Source organism: Acinonyx jubatus, chromosome D1 (assembly GCF_027475565.1).
Source record: "Acinonyx jubatus isolate Ajub_Pintada_27869175 chromosome D1, VMU_Ajub_asm_v1.0, whole genome shotgun sequence".
In the NCBI taxonomy this organism is placed as follows: Eukaryota; Metazoa; Chordata; class Mammalia; order Carnivora; family Felidae; genus Acinonyx; species Acinonyx jubatus.
This window is the reverse complement of record NC_069390.1, coordinates 104,609,598-104,631,316: the sequence shown is the minus strand read 5'-3', so window position 1 is coordinate 104,631,316 and position 21,719 is coordinate 104,609,598. Positions and strand designations below refer to the sequence as shown.

The following is a 21,719-nucleotide window of genomic DNA, read 5'->3' as shown; positions in this document are numbered from 1 at the left end:
CTCTCTCTGCCCCTCCCCCGTTCATACTCTGTCTCTCTCTGTCCCAAAAATAAATAAAAAACGTTGAAAAAAAATTAAAAAAAAAAAAAAAAAAAAGAAAGGCCCTTCCTAGAATCACTTCTCGTCTGATGAGAACACCCCACCTCGGGCAGCGGGATGGAATTGTCTAGGCACTGGCATTACGTGACAGACACGTAGCAGTGGGACAGGTGCGTGTAAGGAAGGACACCTTCACCTTCCCTCTCACCTCCCAGCCTGCAGGGAACAACACACTTTGGGGCCTGCGAACCTGTCCCTGCAGTGCGTGCGGTGAGGAGAAGACCAAGCAGGCTAGGTCTCCGGTCATACTTCCCAGGGGCCGCAGGTCTGGCTGGTCCTCAACCTGAACAGGAACAAGTACAAGATGTCCACATTTATACCCCATTTCTGATACGCCCCGAGGCAGTTTGCCAATGGCCTTCCAGGGGCTTCAGTGCAGGCTGTGCATAGAATTTTCTGTCACAACCTTCTTTTCACTTAACGAAAATTTAGAGTACGCCAGGGAGATTGTTTCAGGTGAAAGCATTGCAGTTTAGCTCCTTTCTGGACCTTATGGGTTTGAGCCATGTTTTGCAGGAGCACTAGGGGATGCAGACAGGATATTCTTTCTGAAAACTTGGGATTTCAAGCTGGGTCTTTTATCTGTATTCCCTCGTTTCTTTTAGTCTTAATTGTGACATTTCTATTATGAAAAGAGAATGACAGAATTTGAGTCACATTTCCCTCTAAGCACTAATCTAATGTAATGAGCTGCTTCTCGATTTCACACTTAGGTCTTTTACACGTGGGTCCTGATTGCTTGGTCTTGCTCCCTTCCGCTCCTGAATGCCTTGTCTCCCATTCACATACACGTTCATGTCTGGATCCTAGATCTCTCTTTACGGGCCCTCTCGACGCTTGTGTGTTGTCTTTTGTTACTTTTCATACCTTCTAAGCATCCCTCTTTGTCTCAGTAGGATTGTCTTACACTTGCCCGGCACCAGATCTGCCTTCTTGCAGTGACACAGTAACACGGTCTAATGTTTTGCCTTTGAGTGTGCCCAGAGAGTGACAGTCGGAAGGACGCATGAGCGGTGGACAAAGAAAGAGGAGGAGGTGTGAAGAGATCTTGGGTCTTCTCCTTTGAAATCTGAATCCAGGACCAGAAAGCATATTTAATTTTGAACTATACAGAATGGCTGGCACACGAGCAAATGTTGGGAGCAGTGACAAAACTGAGTGCCACAGCCAATTTTCTGGCATCTCCTACTTGTTCCCCTTGGCTTTCTTGTGAAAACTTTACCATAATACACTACCACTTGCTTGTTTATGAAAGTTCTGGGAGCTGACAGCAGAGATTTTAGAATCAGAAAGACTTGGTTTTAATTCTCAGCTTCGCTATGTGACCCTGGACAAATTATACAACCTCTTTAAGCTTCAGCTTTTCCACAGTCCATGTTTATCTCATGAGAGACAGAGAAAAATGCATGTAAAAGCCTTGGTATAGTGCCCAGCAATCCAAACAATGCAGAATGCCAATTCATACATTCAACAAATATTTACTGAACATTCGCTGCGCTCCGAACTGAACTGTCTGCTGGGTGCTGAGCATGCTGTGGGCAACGTGCCTTTATGGAGCTTACATTCTGGGGCGGGGGAGGGGGAGCAGATAATTAACATATACACAAAATGTAATTACAAATGCTGATTAGCCCCTGAGTAACTACATAGGATGTGGGGCCGGGAATAGCAGGGAGGATCTCTCTGCTAGCAAAGCGGAAGAAGGCTTCACTGCAGCCTGAGGAAGAGAATGAGCCAAGCGGAGCCAAGAGCAGTTTAAGGCAGAGGCAATTAGATCACTGGCTTAGCGAGAGCCCCCATCACCCCAGCCCCCCACCCGCAACCGACTGGCAACTGGCGAAAGCCCTGGGTGGGTTGGGTAGACGCCTAATGGACTCTTAGGGGCTGGAATCCACAGTGGATTCCCAGTTTTGAATCCCTCTTTGTGCAGTTTCACAATCTGCCAGACTGTTTCTTTTCTACTCTGGCTCCATCTATTGAATGAAAACGACCAGTGCTACCTAAATTTCTCCATTATGGCTTTGTTTGCAATCTTCAAATTAAGTGGAGACTGAATACACTTTCCCTTAACTTTAGACTTAATTTTCACTCTGCCAAGCTCTAGGTCTGGATAGAAGGAGTTTAAAGGGATTTTGATCATTCCTTCTGAGCACATTTTCTTTCTTGCAGGAAAGTTTCAGTGTCTCATAATAGTAATTAATTACTTTCGCTACTGTGGGCTTACAGAAGCCAGAGCCTTCAATTTGTTTTGTTTAAATGAAAAACCACCTTCTAAAGTGGAGTCACTCTGGGGAGCCTGGATGGCTCAATTGGTAGAGCATGTGACTCTTGATCTCAGGGTCATGAATTCAAGCCCCACACTGGGTGTAGAGATTACTTAAAAATAAAATCTTAAAAAAGAGTCACTTATGCCAAGAGTTCCATGCGAGTAAGCCAAGACTTACTTTGCCTAACCTGCCTGCACTTTCAACCCCCAGGCGTGTAGCCTGGGACTGGTCAACGTGAATTTCCTGGTTAGTACCAGGAAATTTACCGATAGACCCTCCTGCTCTCCTTAGGAGGGCGACCTTGCCTGAAACAATGCCTTCTTTGGTAATAATTTCCTCTTTTTTGCTCCCTTTCTGCTTTAAAAACCTTTCCTTTTCTGCAGCTCAAAGGAGCGCCTTTCAATTTGCTACATGGGCTGCTGCCCCTTTCATGAATAGTTTGATAAAGCCAATTTTATCTTTCAACCTACTAAGTTGAATTTTTGTTGTTTAAGGATTTTCACTGGTCCTCAATTAACTATTTTCAGTTTGCAAAAGTCGCCTTTCTGGAAGACCTTCCACTGATAACTGTTACCACTATGAGAGTCCCAGGAGCTGACCTGGTCTAACACAAGGCTTATGCAGCTTTCCAGTCCTTTTGGCCTCTTTATCCTAGAGAAACCTGGCCCACCAGGTTGTCCACATTATTTTGAACACTTGGAATTGCTTTTCTGACTGTTTCACTTCATTTCTACTCTCAAGCTCAGGGGTCGTTTCAGTTCATTAACTCTTCAAACTAATGTTTATTAAATGCTTACTATGGGGCAAAACATTTATTTATTTTTATTTTATTTTTTTAAAAGACACAGCTACTCTTAATTTTTTCTAATTTTTTTTTTTTTTTTTTTTGAGAGAGAGAGAGAGAGAGACTGAGTCAGAGAGAGAGGGAGACACAGAATTCGAAGCAGGCTCCAGCACAGAGCATGATGCGGGGCTCGAACTCATGAACCTCAAGATCATGACCTGAGTTAAGTCGGACGCTTAACCAACTGAGCCACCCAGGTGCCCCAACACTGATTTATCTAAATAAGAGGATTTACTATACTCTTATCGGGAGTACATTAAAGTTGTTACCCTCCTGAAGAGTGTATGCCAGGAGGTGGGGGAAGGGTGGATATGGAGAGAGACAATAAATAAATAAGTATAAAGTGTGTGAGACGGCTGGTAAATGCTGCACAGCATAGGAAGCATGGAAGAGGAGACAGAGAATAGGGGGCAGGCAGTTGCTATTTTACGATTTGCAAAGGCCTCACTAAAAAAAGTGACATTTGAAAAGACATGTAAAGAAAGTGAGGGAGTGAGGCATGTAGCTTTCTGGGGGGAAAAGCATTTCAGGCAGAGGGAACGGCAGAGGAAAGATGCTGAGGCACAGGGCCCGTGCAGCCAGTGTAGTAACGGGGTATGACTAATGAATAGAGATATATAGACACAATATAGTCACAAATACAGACACAAACATGGAGATTGTTTATTAGGGGTCCTGGGAATCTCGTCCTGATTTCTCCACAAATAAGCTGAGTGATGGTGGCAAGTCACTTAACATGTGGGGCCTAAGTTTCTCAATGTATACAAAGGTTTCAGTATCATTTAGGTCTTTTTGTGTAGACAGTTACACTCTTTTGCCATTTTATGCTCTCCTGGATCCAGCTTTCTCTCATATGCTGGCTCTAAGTTTTTTTCTCACAGGAGACTGTGCTGCATTTTCCTCTCTTGTTCTGGCTTCTAAATGCCTTGAGTTCCCATACAAGATTATCAAAAAGTATAACATGCTCAAAAAAAAAAAAAAACAAAAAACCCCAAAAACCTAGAAACCGTGGAAAGAGGAATATTGTTTCTTTCCAAAGCTTTGCTTACTTTGTTTTGTTTTGAATAGGTAACGCATCTGCACTGTCCAAAAGTTAAAGCCCTATCACGACGTACACACTGGGGAGCCTCGCTCCCTGCCCTGCACCTGTCTACCCTACCCTACCGTTCTATTGCTTTTTCATTTATCCTTTCAGGGCTTACTACACAAGTTCAAGCCATATGATTATAAATACTTATTTTCTCCTCTTTCTCACACCAAAGATGATACATTATATTCACTTCAATTTTTCACTTAATAATATATCTTATAAGTCACCATGTGTCAGTACACAAAGAACCTCATTTACTTTATTTTTCAGCTGCGCATTATTCCATTGCAGGGTAGTACCAGAGTTCATTTAACCTCCAGATGAAGGACACTTTGAGGGCATTTAAAAGTTTTTTTTTTTTTAATGTTTATTTATTTTTGAGAGGAGACAGAGCACGAGTAGGGAGCAGCAGAGAGAGAGGGAGACACAGAACCCAAATCAGACTCCAGAATCTGAGCTGTCAGCATGAGCCTGACAGGGGGCTCAAACCCACAAACTATGAGATCATGACCTGAGTTGAATTGGGTGCTCAACGGGCTGAGCCACCCAGGCGCCCCTGAAGCACATTATCAATATTTTGCTAATACAGACAGTGATGCAAATAAATAACACTATACACATATCAGCTCATGTTATACAGCTGTACACACAGGGCTGGCAGCGTGGAGCCTGCTTGGGAGTCTCTGTCTCCCTCTCCCTCTGCTCCTCCCCTGCTTATGCCTGCTCTCTCTCTCTCTCTCTCAAAATAAATAAACATTAAAAAAAAAAAAGAATCAAAAAGAGTTGGGAAGTTGAAACGTTGGTCAAAATTAAGTTTTGATAAAACTGGATTCTTCAAAGCAGACCTCAAATCTGAGGCTATGCAACAGAATAGTATTCAGAAACTCCTGTAAGTAACAACTAACATTAGAACAGAAAAACATTTTTTGTAACCGAAAGCTTGGTGTCAACTAAGTCCAAGGAAATTTGGCAACTGCTCTCTAGTTACTCATTCTTAATCCAAAGAAACCAACTCCCACCCTCCTGGAGACTGCTCTTAAGCTGTCGCACAACACCATTAACTCGAGTTTTTTTTTTACTGTTGTTTTTCATGCTGGTCTGGCCTGGGTAGGAACCAAGGGCAGCTCACGCCAAAATGTGCCATTCTGACATCCAGATTATCTCAAGCCTTCTTCCCAAAAAGACTCAGGAAGAAACTGTGACCTTCCCTCTTACTGCCTCAAAGAATTTAGACACAGGACCTGCTCCAGGAGGAGAGTCAGCACCAGATACCTACATCACACTAGGAAGTAGGTATAGTAGACGGGGAGAAGCCCAGCAAGGCCTCCTTGATCAAAATCCCTCTGTTTCTGAAGAGGGCAGAAAAACATGTTCACCAAATATTTAGTCTTTTTCATCTTCCTGTGAATTGCTTTCATTACCTTTGAAGTTCTAGACCCCCTACCCTCTTTAGGAAGACATATACACCTCATTTTGACTGTCTTTGAAATCTTATGTCTTTGTGAATTTTGATAATGACAGTGCAAATCAAGAGCTATTAATGTATGCTACCACAGTATGGTCCTGAAAGCAAAATATGCCAACACTGAAATATCAGAATTCTAAAAACATCTCCAGGGGGTAGTTAACATAAACATAAATCCATTTAGAAAGCTTCAATTTACCTTGTGAAGTACTTAAATTTTAGAACAAAGTAACTAATCCTTATTTTTATTTTCAACTGCAAGGTGTTCTCTGTAAAAAATTGTTAAGATTTACTGATACTTTATCACTCAGAACACTGTCAATTTTTATCAGTGTTCCCTCTGTACTTAATTGGAAATTTAGATTATTCAACTAAGTACAGGTTACTACACCTGTCAAATTTACTAGAGTCTTACTGAATGTTTGATGCATTAATTTCCAAAAGTATGCTAACAATCTCCCAATGTGATTGCATATTTGCCCATTTTCCCATGAAATTGTTTTATATATAATATATAACGTACATATATGCTATGTTCTTAGATACTTATAAGTTTACAGTTGCTAGATATTCCAAATTAATTTAATGCTTAACATTTTTTTAGTGACCCTGTTTATCCTTTAAAATGCATTTTTTTCCTGGCCCATTTAATTGGATTTAAATAAAGTCCCCTTAATTGGACAGCAATACACCAAGGTACTTACCTTGTATTTTTCTATCCTTTTATACCTTTTACAATTTTGATATACCTCATCTAAATGTGGTAGAGTCAGAATTTTTGCATTTTAAATGGGGTGCCTCGGTGGCTCAGTCGGTTAAGTATCCGACTTCAGCTCAGGCCAAGATCTTGCAGTTTGTGGCTTCGAGCCCCGCACTGGGCTCTGTGCTGACAGCTCAGAGCCTAGAGTCTACTTCTGATTCTGTGGCTTCCTCTCTCTCTGCCCTTTCCCCACTCGTGTTCTGTCTCTTTTTCTCTCAAAAATAAACAAACATTAAAAAAAAATTTTAAAAAACAAAGTCTGCCTTTTCATTGGTATATTTAATCCGTTTACTTTTGATATATTGGGACTTATTTTCAAGATTGCACTTTATTCTTTTAAAATATGTGCTTTTAAATGTTTTTTTCCCTTCTTTTATTCTTTTGGAGCTTAAATTATATATTTGTCAAGACAGAGGCTAAGCTGTGGTAACAAAGTCTTTAAAATACATACCTTAAGTAGCATAAATGTTAACTTGTTCTTCATGGAACACTGCAGCCGTGGGCTGGGGACACTGCTGGGTGGCTCTGCTACATGATGTCATACAGGCTCTGACAGTCTGTCATCTTCAATCTTTACCTTCCATTTTTGCATCTCACGTGATCACCCTGGTTGTCGCCATTTTCTAGGAAACTGGGAAAGGAAAATAGAAAGGAAAACAAATAGCTTCCTTTAAAAAGGGTTATCTGGTTGCACTTGCGTGGCTTTGGCAAGAGCTGTTACAGGGACATACTCACCTGCAAAAGAAGCTGCGAAAGGTGGTCTCTAGCTGGAAAGCCATGTGCTCCGCTAAAGTTCAAGATACTCTGTTACCAAAAAGAAGAAAGGGAGAGAGGATCTTCTCAGTAACACTTTCACCCTGATTACTAATTTCCTGTTTTATAGGATATATCGGCTCAGTCATGGAATTCTCTTTTGCTTTTATTTTTATCTTCTCATGAGATCACAGTTGTTATTACTGTATTACAATCAGTTTTTATTTAGATTTACCCATATGGTTGCTAATATTTTGCTGTATCATTTCTTTTTGCCTCTTATCCCTTCTTTTTGGGTTCAATTTCACTATTCTTGAAGAACATTACATTGGCTATCTATCACTGCCTAACAAATGGTTCCGAAGCATAATGAACTGAAACAACATCTATTATCTGTTTCTCGACGTAGTGTGGCATCACTGGGCCCGCTGCTTCAGGGTCTCTCCTGGGCCACAGTCAGGGGTCAGCTGGAGATGTGGTCGTCCCCCCAGGCTCGACTAAGGAAGTCTCTGCTTCCCAGCTCACTGAGATGGCTGTTGACAGGACTGTTACTCGCGAGTGGATAACTGGACTAACGTCTCAGTTCCTTGCTGGCTGTTCTTGGTTCTTTGCGATTTGAGCCTCTCTGACCTGGCAGATTCTTCACCACAGAATGTAAGCCAGGAGGGCAACAGAGGAAGAAAGCCAGAAAGACAGAGTTCGCAGTCTTTTATACCATAATGTAGAAGTGACACCCCATCGCCCTTTTTCTGTTTTCAATTTTTAGCAACAAATCACTAGGTCCAGCCTGCCCTCAGGAGGAGGAGATTACACTTAGGTGTGAATCCAGCAGGTGGGGATCACTGGGAGCCATGTCAGAAGCTGCCTACTGTAGACACAGTCTTTGTAAGTTCTTTCAGTGAATCTGAGAGCAACAGGTCTATTACTTTTTGTTGGTTTAAAAATGACTTCATTTCAGTCTCATTTTCCTTCCTTCTGAAACTCCAAATAGCAGTATGTTAGACCATGTGATATTGTTCATAGGCCAATGATGCTATGTTCTTACATTTTTCTAGACTTTTTTCACTGTGGATGTCACTCTGGAAACTTTCTATTGCTGTGTTTACAGGTTCACTGACCTTTGCTTCTGCAGTGTTACTAACTTCTAACCTTTGAATATTTAGACATTTAAAACACTTCCAAATGGCTCACCATCAGAGGATAAACAGAGTGGAAATCTGATAATATTTAAACTGAACAATACAGGGGCACCTGGATGACCCAGTTGGTTAAGTGTCTGACTCTTGATTTTGGCTCAGGTCATGATCTCACAGTTTGCGGGCTCAAGCCCTGCATCGCGCTGGGCTCTATGCTGATGGCACAGAGCCTGCTTGGGATTCTGTCTCCCTCTCTCTCTCTGCCCCCCCACCCCCGCTTGCTCTCTGTCTCTCTCAAAAATAAAGAGATATTAAAAATTAACTGAACAATACAGAAAATACCACATTTCAAACTCATGACACAGCTAAACACACTACTTAGAGGAAATTTAAGTACTTCGAGAAATTAAATACTTATTTTAAAAACGAGACTGAAAACTAATGAACTAAGTATCTACATCAAGAAGTTAGAAAAAGAACAAAGTAATAAATCCCAAGAACCCAGAAAGAAAGAAAGAAATTATAAAGGTAAATTAGTAAGATTAGAAAACAAAGATAAAGCACAGAAGATCACTGTCCAAAGCTGTTATCTGAAAAGACCAATAAAACAAACTTTTGCCCAGGTTATTCAAAGAAAAAAGAAAGGAGATCCAGAAAATAATATGAGAAATATGAAATGCAATATTAGTTATAGATCTAGCAGAGATTTTTTTTTAAAAAGATAAGTAAATACTGGGAAGAAACTTATGCCAATAGATTTGGAAAATTTAGGTGAAATGTACTATTTGTTAGAAAATTATAACTTTTCAGAGTAGCTTTTGAATAAAGAGAGAACGTGAATAAACCTGCAACTATAGCAGATAAACTATCAAGCATTTATCCTGCCTTTTCCATACCGGTTCTCTTTGGGGAGATCTGAACAGAAGTTGAGGACAAGTCTGACTTTTTTTCTTTTAAATATTTACTTATTTTGAGCGAGAGAGAGAAAGAGAGAGAGAGAGAGAGAGAGAGAGAGAGAGAGAGAGAGAGAGAATCCCAAGCAGGCTCCGCACTATCAGTGCAGAGTCCGACACAGGGCTCAATCCCATGACTGCGAGATCGTGACCTGAGCTGAAATCAAGAGTCGGATGCTTAACTGACTGAGCCCCCCAGACACCCCAAGTCTGCCTTTATAGAAGTAGTCTAGATGATCAATGAAGAAGGAATGGTAAAATTAGAACACCCGCATTTTGCAACCCCAAGCAAATTGTTCATCAGGAGTGACTAACACGACAAAAGAAGACAACGAGCTGTTAACATTTGGGGGGCATATTAAAAAGTTTAAAAGAACATAAAAAGTAATCTTAACAAGAACTGGGACCTGAAACTGCAAGTTACTTGATCCAAGCTCTCATTTGCATATAACAAGTTAAGTGTAAGCTCTGGCAGAAGGATTTACAGTGTGCACGGTTCCCAACAGTTGCCCTGGTCAAAGTGCGGTTCCTCCAAGGACTGGAAGGAGTACCCGAGGCCAGCGAGAAGTGAGCCAGCAGCAGGCGGCCAACATACCCTGCAGAGGAGAAAGACACGATGCAGGACTGATGGGCAGGGGAGGGCAGAGCTTGAGGGCCATTGTGCGTCCAGCTGAACGGTTTGCTTTATTCTATTAATAGACGATGATGAAACGTCATTCAAGGATTTTTTCCATCATGTCAGTATTTTAATAGGATCAGCCTACTGGCAGTATGGAGGATGTCTCCGAGCAATTCTGATAAGACCACAGGCAGGAAGATCAATTAAGACAAAACCATTAATTTAGGGGTGCCTGGCTGGCTCAGTTGGAAGAGTGTGTGACTCTTGATCTCAGGGTTGTGAGTTTGAGCTCCATGTTGAATGCAGAGATTACTTAAATAAACAAACAAACAAACAAACAAACAAAAGAGACAGAGATGGCAACTTCCTTAAATATCAATTATACCTTAAAATTTAGGAAACACACCAATATTAGCCATATTAATAAATCACCTGGGTGGGGGGGCACCTGGGAGGCTTAGTAGGTTAAGTGTCTGACTCTGGATCTCAGCTCAGGTCTTGACCTCAGGGTTGTGAGTTCAAGCCCCATTTTGGGCTCTGCACTGGGCGTGAAGCCTAGTTAAAAAAGATTACACTTAAAATTAAAAAATAAATCAGGTCGGGGTGGAGTGAGTAATTTCTTGAGATGAAACATACTTAGGTCTAATTTTGTACTCCTTTTAAAATACTTAATTTCTAAAAACAAACAAACAAAAAACCCCAACAAAATTTAGATAATTTCTGACCTTATCCCTAAATTACACAGGCTGTGTAGAATCTTTAGCATTTATTACTAAATGTAGAGTTGGAAAACATGACATATAAAATACGCATTAATAATATAAAAAGCTTATTGGCACCGAAAAAATACATAAAAAGTTTACATGGATGACATATGTAAATATATAATAAAATATAAGAAAATAATAAAAATATCATTTCTTATGTTTATACCCTGGACTTGGGACCAGGAAGACCCAGATTTACAGTCTGGATCTACAGCTCACCAGTAGTGTGAGTCTAAGGAAGGTACAACCATCCTATACCTCACTTTCCTCACGTGCAAAGTAAGTGGGCAGGGGCTGTTTTGCTCACTGCTGTCTCTCTAGCACCAGCATGGTGATTTACATACTGCTTACGTCAATAAATATTTATGGATTAAAGACAGAACTGCTGTGATAATGAAATGAGATAAAAATTGTGGAAGCTCCTAACACAATTTTTTAATTTATTTATTTGAGAGAGAGGGAGCATGTACGGGAGGGGCAGAGAGAGAAGGAGAGAGAATCCCAAGCAGGCTGCACACTGCCAGCACAGAGCCCCACGTGGGGCTCGAACCCATAAACCCTGAGATCATGACCTGAGCTGAAACCAAGGGTCGGAAGCTTAACCAACTGAGCCCCCCAGGCTGTCCTGATACAATTCTTAAAAGACGTTATAAAATGGCTGCATCGTGCCAGGCCCTACGCCAGGTGCTGGGAACATGAAGACGAGTAAGACTGCATCCTTATCTTGGAAGCTTCCATCTACAAAAGCTATGTAAAGTATGTGTGATGGAACCCACAGTACCATGAAGCTCAAGAGTAGGTGCTCAAGAAACACTAAATCTGAATTTTTATGACACTTTTCAGTTTAGAAAGCATTCTTGTGAACATTATTCTATTTGAAGAGGTACAAGTTTTACAAGAAAGGACAAAGGTGTCAGGCATTCAGCAGTGGGAGGGATGATCTGTTGGGGTAAGTAGGCACCACTTTAAGGGAAAGAATTTGAAAAGAGCTCCCAAATATGGATGGATTTCAACATAAGTGAAGGATGGAGGGGTGGGAGCTTTAGAAGAAAAGAAATACATAAGCAGAAGCTCTTCCTAATTCTGTATTACTCTGTACATGTATTAGGGCCCCCATGTTATAAATCCCATATGGAATACTGCTGAATTGATATTTGTAACCTTTGCAGTCAACTCTGATCCATCTTTGAAGATCTGGAAAACATGTTTTTTCCATCTTTCATTTTCACCTACAGGCTTCATGAACTGTCATGGTTACTAAAGGAAGTTACAGGACAACATTAACTTATTCACGACTATTTACTCAACACTTTATGTGCTCAAAGCCCTGGAGCTGCTAGTACGGGGTCTACTAAGATGAACAACTACCCCACAAAGCAGAAAGCCGGAAGTGCTAAAACCCAGTAGAAGCTAGATTTGCTGAGAGGGAGTGTGTGCACTCCCAGGCCATCCCTGTTTCCTTCCTACAATTAATTAATCGCACTTTGAAGATTTGATCGTATAAAAAAAGAAAATTAACTTTTTTTTTTTTTTACAACCTTCTCTTTCCGATTGTCAGGGCTTGTCGTGTCCTTTACAGCCTAGAAGTCTTTTTTATGGGAAAATTTAAACAATTTGGGAGCCACACGACTGCTGTCTCCCTGCCTCCGGGTTTAATACCCCCCCAAAGGTTGTCTAGAGAAACTCTGGTCAGGTCTAGCCTTTCTTGTTCTGAATATTCCTTAAAATATCTTTTATCGCATTTAACATAGCTACAATATCCACCTGTTTTGAAATATTGACCTTTTTTGAAAGGTGGCCTTAGGGAAGGGGGTCAAAGCTTGTGACGCACTGTACCGCTGTGCGTATTTTTCTGTAACCCTCAGAATGGCCCTGGACAGCGGAACATCTTATCAGTGTTAAAGTGTTACACTCTGATCCTTGGGGAGGATAATTTATCCAAGGTCTCAGAGAGTTCAAGAGTGGCAAACCTTGGATTTGAACATTGCTATTTATGACCTCAAAGCCCCATGCTCTTTCCGCGGCAACGTATTCATCTTGAGAACGTGTATTTTTTAATTTATCTGTCTTCATTTTCGTAGAAGTCTTTAGTAAAATCTCAGTTCATCCAAAAGTTTCCAAACTCTTGGATTTCATGTACTGGACGCGCGTGTGCTTGCTGTGGATTATTACACGTGCTTTCCCCCAGTAGCCCCTAGTTTCTTGATCACTGCGATTATTTATAACGTCATAGTCAAAGTTGTTCCTCTGTGTATCACGTCGGTTGGCACTGAAATCTCCTACTGCCCTTGTCTGACAATGCCCAGAATTCCCTTTCAGCCTATTTGGAACTCCAGGATGACAATCTCCCCGCGTTGCTTTTTATTTTAACAGGGAGGAGGAGAAAGGAAGTGCGGAACAAGAGAAAGCGGTTTCGTTACCTGCGGGTGTTTTACCGCATCTTTCCGTCGAACGTTCAACTATTCTTTAAAATTCCCCGTCCTGACACTGGGGACCGAGCAGCCAGGTGAAGACAAAGGCGGTTCTTGGGTGCAGACCCAGCGCCCGGCCCCGCCCCCTAAAGGCCACACCCGCCCGGGAGGAGTGGGAACGGGCGGGGGTGGGGGGACGGGCCGCACTTGGGGAGCCGCAGGGTTTATAGGTCACCCGGAAGAAGCGCAGCCCGCGGCCGCAGCTCGGAGCAGGCCCTCGCCCGGACCGCGGTCGCCGTGCTCCTCCCCGCGGCCCCCCGGCGTCTAGGCTAGCCCGCGCTCGCCGAGCCTCTCGCGGCCGCTGCCGTGCGGCCTCAGCGTCGCTTCCGGTAGTTACCCGACCGCCGGCCATGGCCGCCGCGGGGGGCGCCCGGCTGCTGCGCGCCGCCTCCGTGGCCCCGGGCGGCGCGGCCTATCGTTGGCTGCTCCACGCCAGACCCCGCGCGGGAGCCGGCTGCCTCGCGGGGCTCGGGGGGCCGGGCCGGGGCGGCGGCGCGGTGGCGCCCCGGACGCTGAGCGTGTCGGCGCCGGCGCGGAGCAGGTGAGACGCGGGCCGGCGTGCGCATGCGGGCGGGGGTCCCCGGCGCCGCGCGGATGCTGGTTTCCCTGCCCCTTCTTGGACGCCTGCGGCCAGGCGGCTGTCCGGGGTCGCTCGCCTCTCGCCCCGCCTGGGCCGTGGGGCTCCTCGGGGCCCTGTCTGCCTCCATTCTCGCCGCGGTTTCCTTTCCCAGCCGGGACGCCTGCGGGGAACGGGGACCCGGGACCCCCTGGACCCCGCTCTCCCTTCCGCCCGGGGCCCTCCGGAAGCCCCGCGCTCTGCCACCGTCGATTCTGCAGTGCTTTGGCTCGGCGTTGACCTTTGCTTTGCCCGGAGCCTGCACTGACCTTCATAAAACGCTCTCCGTTGATGTCCCGGCCAGCACTTTGGTTCTGGGCCTTTCTCCTGCTCTTTTAGGACGTTCTGGCTCCAGTTCTTTGGCTGGGAATGCCTGTTTAGGATACACACGCTCTCTCCCCTTATTGCCTGTATGCTTGCTCTCTTGTAGCCGATGCGGGGCTAAAGCTCCTTGCCTCGCACTGGCAAGGCCGGGTTTTAAACTAGGCTTGGGCACTTAATGCCTCACTTCCTCCATCAGTATAAACCTCAGTTTCCCCATTTATAAATGGAGCATAAGTCAAGCATAGGCCTCATAGGGTTATTTGAAGAATACGATAGTACAGATAATAGAGGTGATCTTGTGTCTGGCAAATGGTGAGGGCTCAGTAGGTGCCACCTGTTGGCAGCAGCTGCTAAGGCCCACAGTGTTGTGTTTTGTATTAAATGTTGAAAGTGATGTAAAAAAAATTTTCCCCAAAATATTTTGAAGATTTGTATTCTTGGGTATATTTGTTTTTCAAAGACACGATCCCTTTAGATATCATGGGAATAAAATTTGCTCCTAATTTCAGAGTGCGGTGGAGCCTTATGTAATGCAGATCTCTGGACAGTTCTCTGACTCCTTGCTGTCACGTAGTGGGAAGCAAGACCTGGAGGGAGACAGTTTTGGATTTGTATGCTGCCTTTTCTAGTTTCTTCTTGATAAGGTCCCTGAGAATGGGGTCTAAGACTTAATTATCTTTTCCCCATTAATACTATTATGTAGCGCATGCTCAATAAATTTTTGTTGCATGAAGTGTGAGGGAGATAACGGAGAAGGCAAGCTGGATTTATTTGTCCCTGTTTCTTTGACACTCCCTGCCTCTACCTCTCTACATGGATGTTTTTGTACAATGGATGCTTTCTTGGAAAAAAAAAAAAAACTGTGTATACATTGGGACAACATATATTGAACTTATTCACGAACCTAGTATTTCAAGGGAACGTGAATGCTTTTGTAAATGGCAGTTATCTCCCCTGCATTTATCAAGCTTGAACTTGGATATGTCAGGTTGTCTTAAAAGGAAGCACATCTGTTCTATTCCCTCCTAATCCTGCTTTCCTCCTCATTGGCACAGTTTCAGTTGATGGCCTTGTGCTTTGTATCACACACATTGGAACTAACAACTAGATCTTTCACCTCTTACTCTCTCAGACTTATGTTTTCCACTATGGTTACAACCAACCACATTTAAGTTTAAGATAACATCAGTTAAATACATTTAAAAGAGTCGGTATCCCAGTTGTGCTGGCTGCATTTCAAGTACTCAACAGCCACGTGTGGCCAGTGGCTACTGTATTGGACATTGCAGGTGTAGAACATCTCTGTTAGTGCACAGAGTTGCACAGGACAGAACAGCCTAGAAACTGTATGGCTAAGTTATCAGTAATTGAGAGTTGGGGGGCGAGAAAAAAGGCTTTTGCTCCAAAATACTCCAACATAATACTTCCTACTTTGTAGTGATTGAGGCTTCAAAGGGCTTTCACAACAATTGCTGCACTTCAGGCTTAAGAAAATCCTGGGAGGTAGGTGAGGTGGGAAATAAAAATATATTAAGTAGCTGGCAAAATAGGAACAGAAGTCAAGCAGTTTTAGTTTGTTTCCTTGAGCACCATGAGGGCTGACAGTTCTTTAGCCCACAGGGTCATTAGGAAGAGTTAAGGAGGCTATGGAAGTAGGGAGCCCCAGAATGGGCCAGACCCTTTTCTTGGACCAACGGCCTCAGGCCACCCTCCCTATATGGTGAAAAGGTAGGCATCAGCAGCTATAATAACTTCCCTCCCTATGAGAAGTCTGTTAGGAACTGTACCACCGCAACCCCAGACAGCTTTGTTAAAATATCGGCTGTGGTTGAGCAGAAGAAATGGCAGTAGTAAAAGGTAACAAGTGAAGAAAATAGTTGTTTGTGCTGATGAATTGATGTTGGTAGAAGATTTAGAAGGATTGTGTTTATTTCTCAGTGCGTGAAATCTTATCCTTGGGAACAGCTAAAAGCGTGTTGCTAGTTCCTGGAATTGGGGGGGGAACCTAAAACCCACCAATACCAATTATTAATAGCAAATGGATAAAGTTATTTGGGTAAAGTACATGCGTATAATGCTTTAAGAAACAAAGTGTTTCCACTAATGTACCTTTGATTCTCCTTCACCAGCTTGGTGAAGTCACAGTCCCCATCTTACCCATAAGGCAGTGGCTTCCCCTGGTCATGTAATGTGTGTATGTCAGACCCAGAGCTAGAATCTACATCTTCTGATTCTCACATTCCATACGCTTTCAACTGCAGGATTACCTTTCCTCTCTCATTTCTGCTTCCTCTCCGCTCCTTTGACAAACCTATTATTTCTCTTACTGTGCAGTATTTTTTTCTGGGACTGTACACCTCTAATTCATAGCAGTTGCTTCTTAGCAACAAAAGGACTGAAGCTGGGGCGCCTGGGTGGGTAAGTTGGTTAAGCATCAGCTTCCGCTTAGGTTGGTGGGTTCAAGCCCCATGTCAGGCTCTGTCTTTCTCTTTCTCAAAAATAAATAAACATTTAAAAAAATTTAAAAATGACTGAAGTTTTAAATAAAAGTTATTAATCAGTGTTTGTTGAGCTCTAGGTATTTTGCGTACATAATCAAAACTAGAACATAAATGTTACCCTGATTTTATGGAAGAGGAGTTTGATGTAAAAGACATTTCAGTGCTGTGAGCTTCTAAAGGTTTTTTTTTGTTTTTGTTTTTGTTTTTTTGTTTTTTGCTTTGAAAAGAAGTTGGAGAGCACAGGCCCTTCTGGAGAGCCATTCTCTCTCTCTCTCACATACACACACACACACACACACAAGCGATACTTTTTAATTCATAGAATTCTCCTTTTTTGCAGCATTGAATTATCAAGGAGGCCATTATCTGAAAGGGGCTTTAGTTGCCTCATTTCTAAAATAAGATAATTTGACCTGATAATTTGCAATACATTTACAGCTCTGAAATTATATAATTCTAGTTTTACCTACATTAAAGTTTTCTTTGATGGATTATTACCCTCTATTGGCAGTAGTGAAAATTGCAACTAATTAAAGTACATCTTTTCAAATGTGAGGTCAAAATTAAAATGACCAATGGTGGATGACAGGCATCTCGTTGCTAATATCATTTCTTTTCCCAGATTTTGGAGTGATGTTTATGAGAAGGGAAAGGAATTTAAGTCCGCTGACTCTATTGGGTAATATTATATCCTATAATAAAACACGCAAGGAGGCATCATATTTATCTTCCCATTGATTCAAACAAACAAAAACCTATCGTAGCCTCTTTGAGTTTTGAGTACATGATGTGAACCAAAATGAGATGTGTAAATGCTCTGAAAACACACTGCTGCCTCTCAGACACCCGCACAGCTGCTACCCTACCGATAGCAGAATGATCTCACGGTGTCGTCTTCTAGGGACGCTACATACAGATGACGCTTTTCAGGGAGCTGTGTGAGAGTAAAATGGACTTCATGACTAAGGATGGTTTCTACGTGTTGTCACAGGACTCAACCTATGGCTGTAACCCCTGGGGGGACACAATGGGTGGCCTTGACAGTAATATAGTTGCCCTTTCCTGTAGGGCGGTAGAGCTTCCGTTCTGGTAAATGGGTAGACAGACATGCCTCTGATTTGTGATGCCTTCTCTAAACTGTAGAAAGGAAAGAATACTATAAAAAGCATATTTGCATGCATGCATTCACATACACACCCCCCCTATGTTTTTGACAAGTTCCTAAAACAATTCCTTTAAAGTATCTTTTAAAATTCCTAAAAATAATAAAGGACTACTTCCTTTTCCAGCTCAGAAGATAAAATAACAGTCCACTTTGTAAACCGTGATGGGGAGACATTGACAGCCAAAGGGAAAGTCGGTGACTCTCTACTAGATGTTGTGGTTGAGAATAACCTAGATATTGATGGCTTTGGTGAGTATGAAACATTCGTTAAAATTCGTAAATGAAACCATTCAATAGGTTTCAATTTTTTTTTTTTGCAGAGTTTTAATGTCTAGCATACTAAGATAAATATTAAAATTCAGGATGTGTTAGTGTTACATTCTCTTTTATAAAGAATGAGTGACACTGTGTTTCTTTCCTTTGTACATTTAATTAACCCTTTACCCCAAAGTTTCTTGCCTCATTACCTTACTGATGACCTGTGTGACGCACAGCTGGGAGTAGCAAGTGGAGTTGAAAGGTACTAGGTTACAGATGTTAAATGTCCTATCACAGAGGAGTAGTTAGTTTTGACTTAGTTTTTTTTTTTTTTAACTTTGTATTTGCACATACCTTAGATGTACAGAAAGGTTGCAAAAACGGTACAGAACTTTCTGATACAATCTTCACTCAGCTTCTTCTACTGTTAACAGTTCACAGAACTATGGTGTAATAATCAAAACCCAGAAAGTAATGTTGGTGCAATAACTAAAAAACTATAGACTTCATGAAATTTTCCTAGTTTTCCCATGAATGTCTGTTTTGGGATTCAATCCAGGAGCCCTCATTGCATTTAGTTATCATACGTCCGTAAACTCTTTCAGTCTGTGACATTTCCTTACTCTTCTTTTTCGTTTTTCACAGCCTTGACACTTTTGACAAGTAGTGGTATGTTGTTTTATAAAATTTCCCTCAATTTGGGTTTGACTGTTTTCTTGTATCGATTGAGCTTATGCATCTTTTAAGTGAGTTTTATTTTACGTACTCTTCTATTTTGTTTTATTGAGCTATAATTGCCATTTAACATATTACTTTTAGGTGTACAACATATTGATTTGATATTTGTATATATTGACAGATGGCCACCGCCACATGTCCACTTAACCTCCGTCACCACACAAGAGTCTCGAATGTCCGTTCCCCTTCCTCGGATGTGCAGTTTATCTCCCTCTTGTTAGAGAAGGAAGTGTTTTATTTAGAAAGTTTTTATTTCTAGATTTCTGACCATATTCTGTAACCACTCACACGAAGCCTGTGTCCCAGAAACTGCCATCTTCTAGGTCAGGGATACCCGTTCTGTCAGCTGTCACTTTTGCTCAAATACTCTCTCTGTCTGGAGTGGTGGTTCTCAGTGTTAGCCTCCGTGTCACTTGGGAGATGCAGATCCTCAAACCCCACTCCAGATCTGCTGAATCAGAGTGTTTGCGGTAGCACCCAGCAGTGTGTGTTTTCACAAGTCCTCGTGTGACTTTGCTGTATGTTAGAGAACCACTGGTTTGCAGCAAGGCAGACTATGATTGTGCCTGTCTGACTCTCATTCGTTCTAGGCACGGTTCACATTACACTTTTAGGGGCCTTTTCCAGCACAGAACTATTTCTCTTCCACCGTTTTCCCATCATATAATAAATATATCTGTGTCAATGCTCATCACAGTTTGCCTTTTTAGGGAGAATGCCCCTCTCCCGTACTCGTGTGTTAGATTGTGAGCTCTTACTCAGGGACCTCACAGAGTTGGTTTTGTCCAGAGCTGATAGTGAATAACATTTGCTGAATTTCTAAATCTAAGTCAGGGTTAATCATGGCAACGACCGTTTGCACGCATAGTACATTCCAGCCTTTGTTACCTGTTCTTGTAGCCTTGTTTTTTAAACTTCCATTTTATAGATGAAGAAACTAAGGTTCAGAGAAGTTAATTTTCCCTGGGTCGTACAAGGAGCGAGTGAGAGGTCCAGCACTCAAACTCAAGTCTCTTAACTCCCAAAGGTCTGCTTTTTCCTTTATGCCATTTCCCCTAAGAAGCATCTTTCCTGTGTGAACACCTGTCACAGAAATTAAGTGGTGAAATAGTTGATACGGTTCTAATTTTAAGGAGTTTTTGAGTCTCATGCAGTGATTCTTGGCTGGGATTGAGTTTCAGAATCTCTACAGAACTTTTAAAAGTGCAGACATCTGCGTTCCATCATAAATAGTACAGGGAGAGAGGGGAGTTGTGTAGGTATATTTTTACAAAGTTCCACATGGTTCAGATCCACACCATAGTTAAGAATGACTAATTTAGGGAAATAATTCGTTTAAAAGAAATGAAAATACTTAAAAGAAAATTTAAGTATAATACATATTCTATAAAATTTATCTGTAATTGATCTTCCTCATGCATTCATATTCAGCTACACTTAAAAAAAAATTTTTTTTTGATAGAGATAGAGCACAAGTGGGGGAGGGGCAGAGAGAGAAGGAGATGGAATCCAAAGCAGGCTCCAGGTTCTGAGCCGTCAGCACAGAGCCTGACGTGAGGCTCTAACTCACAAATTGCAAGATCATGACCTGAGCCGAAGTTGGATGCTCAACCAACTGAGCCACCCAGGTGCTCCTTGAATTTTTTTTTTAATGTTTATTTACCTTTGAGAGAGAGAGAAAGCACAAGCAGGGGAGGGGGAGAGAGAGAGGGAAACACAGAATCTGAAGCAGGCTCCAGGCTCTGAGCTGTCAGCACAGAGCGCGACACAGGGCTCGAACTCACGGACCGCAAGATCATGACCTGAGCCGAAGTCAGATGCCTAACCGACTGAGCCACCCAGGCACCCCCTTTTGTTTTGTTTTGGTTTTTTTCCAGCTACACTTTTAACTAAACCTAGTTTCTCTGGATTATTCTCTCACAGATGAAAAGTAGTACAAGCATAGTCCTTGAGAATAAGACTCTGGAATCAGACCGATTATGGTTCCTATCTCTTACTAGCTGTGAGACCGGGAGCAAGCCACTTGAAGGTCTGCATGCCTCAGTTTCCTCTTCTATAAACTAGGATTATAATAGTTCTAACCTCATCGGGTTCTTAGAGGTGAAACGGGATATTGGAAATGAAGTGCTTAGCATAGTACTGACCCTGGTAAGCATGGCAGGACTCGTGGCATTTAAACTTGGCCTTCTCTCATCCTCTCACCCCCAGTTCTGCAGTAGCCTTAACACTTGGCAGCTTCAGAACTACGGTAGCTGTGAAACCCAGCAGCCTTGCGGCCACTGGAGGGACACGTGGGGCTTGAATCCCTCAGAACGTCCAATCTCCAGATGGCGGTCACTTGTCTCACAGCTTTCCAGAAAAGCTCCGGCCCAGGGAGCTACCTGACCTGCCTCAGAGATTGCTCCTTGGAAAAAGATCTACCCCTAGGACTTCAGTCTAAAACAGTCACGTGCGGTTGTTTAACACAACTGCTGAGGCTGTGATACGAGTTGGGCAAACTGGAGCCTGGCCAAAAATTTAAAAGGAAGATCTGAGGAATGAGATGTCTGTAGTGGGCTTTGGACTGCTCTGGGGATCTAGACGGCCATGCCCGACGTGCGACCCTGCAGGAAAGATGTGTCAGGGCCCTGGCCTCTCATCCCTGGCTAACCTGGAGTCCCGTGCGGGGACTGAACGTTGAAGGGGCACTGAATCACACGCCAAGCTCATCGGCAAAAGGCGGACGAGTTAGTGATTCAATGCATTGAAGGAAACCCTGTCCAGTCATCTGGCTGACCGCTGAGCTAACCGAGCAGAGACCTCAGAGGCCACACACAACGGGGGAAACAGACTTTGGAGCATTAGAACAGGAAAGTCACTGGAGAAACAAATAACAACAGGCACAGGGTTGGAA

The 21,719-nt window shown here is 42.7% G+C and overlaps 1 protein-coding gene across 1 annotated transcript in view; it reads left to right on the top strand.

Moving 5' to 3' along the window:
* The first annotated feature begins 13,333 nt into the window (after positions 1-13,333).
* Positions 13,334-21,719, top strand: part of FDX1 (ferredoxin 1) — a 35,656-nt gene continuing 27,270 nt past the window's right edge. Inside the window, exons 1-2 of the mRNA XM_027036461.2 lie at positions 13,334-13,765; positions 17,955-18,079. Of these exons, the coding sequence (XP_026892262.1) occupies positions 13,575-13,765; positions 17,955-18,079 (316 nt within the window). The 5' untranslated portion in view covers positions 13,334-13,574. The remainder of the gene's footprint in view (positions 13,766-17,954; positions 18,080-21,719) is intronic.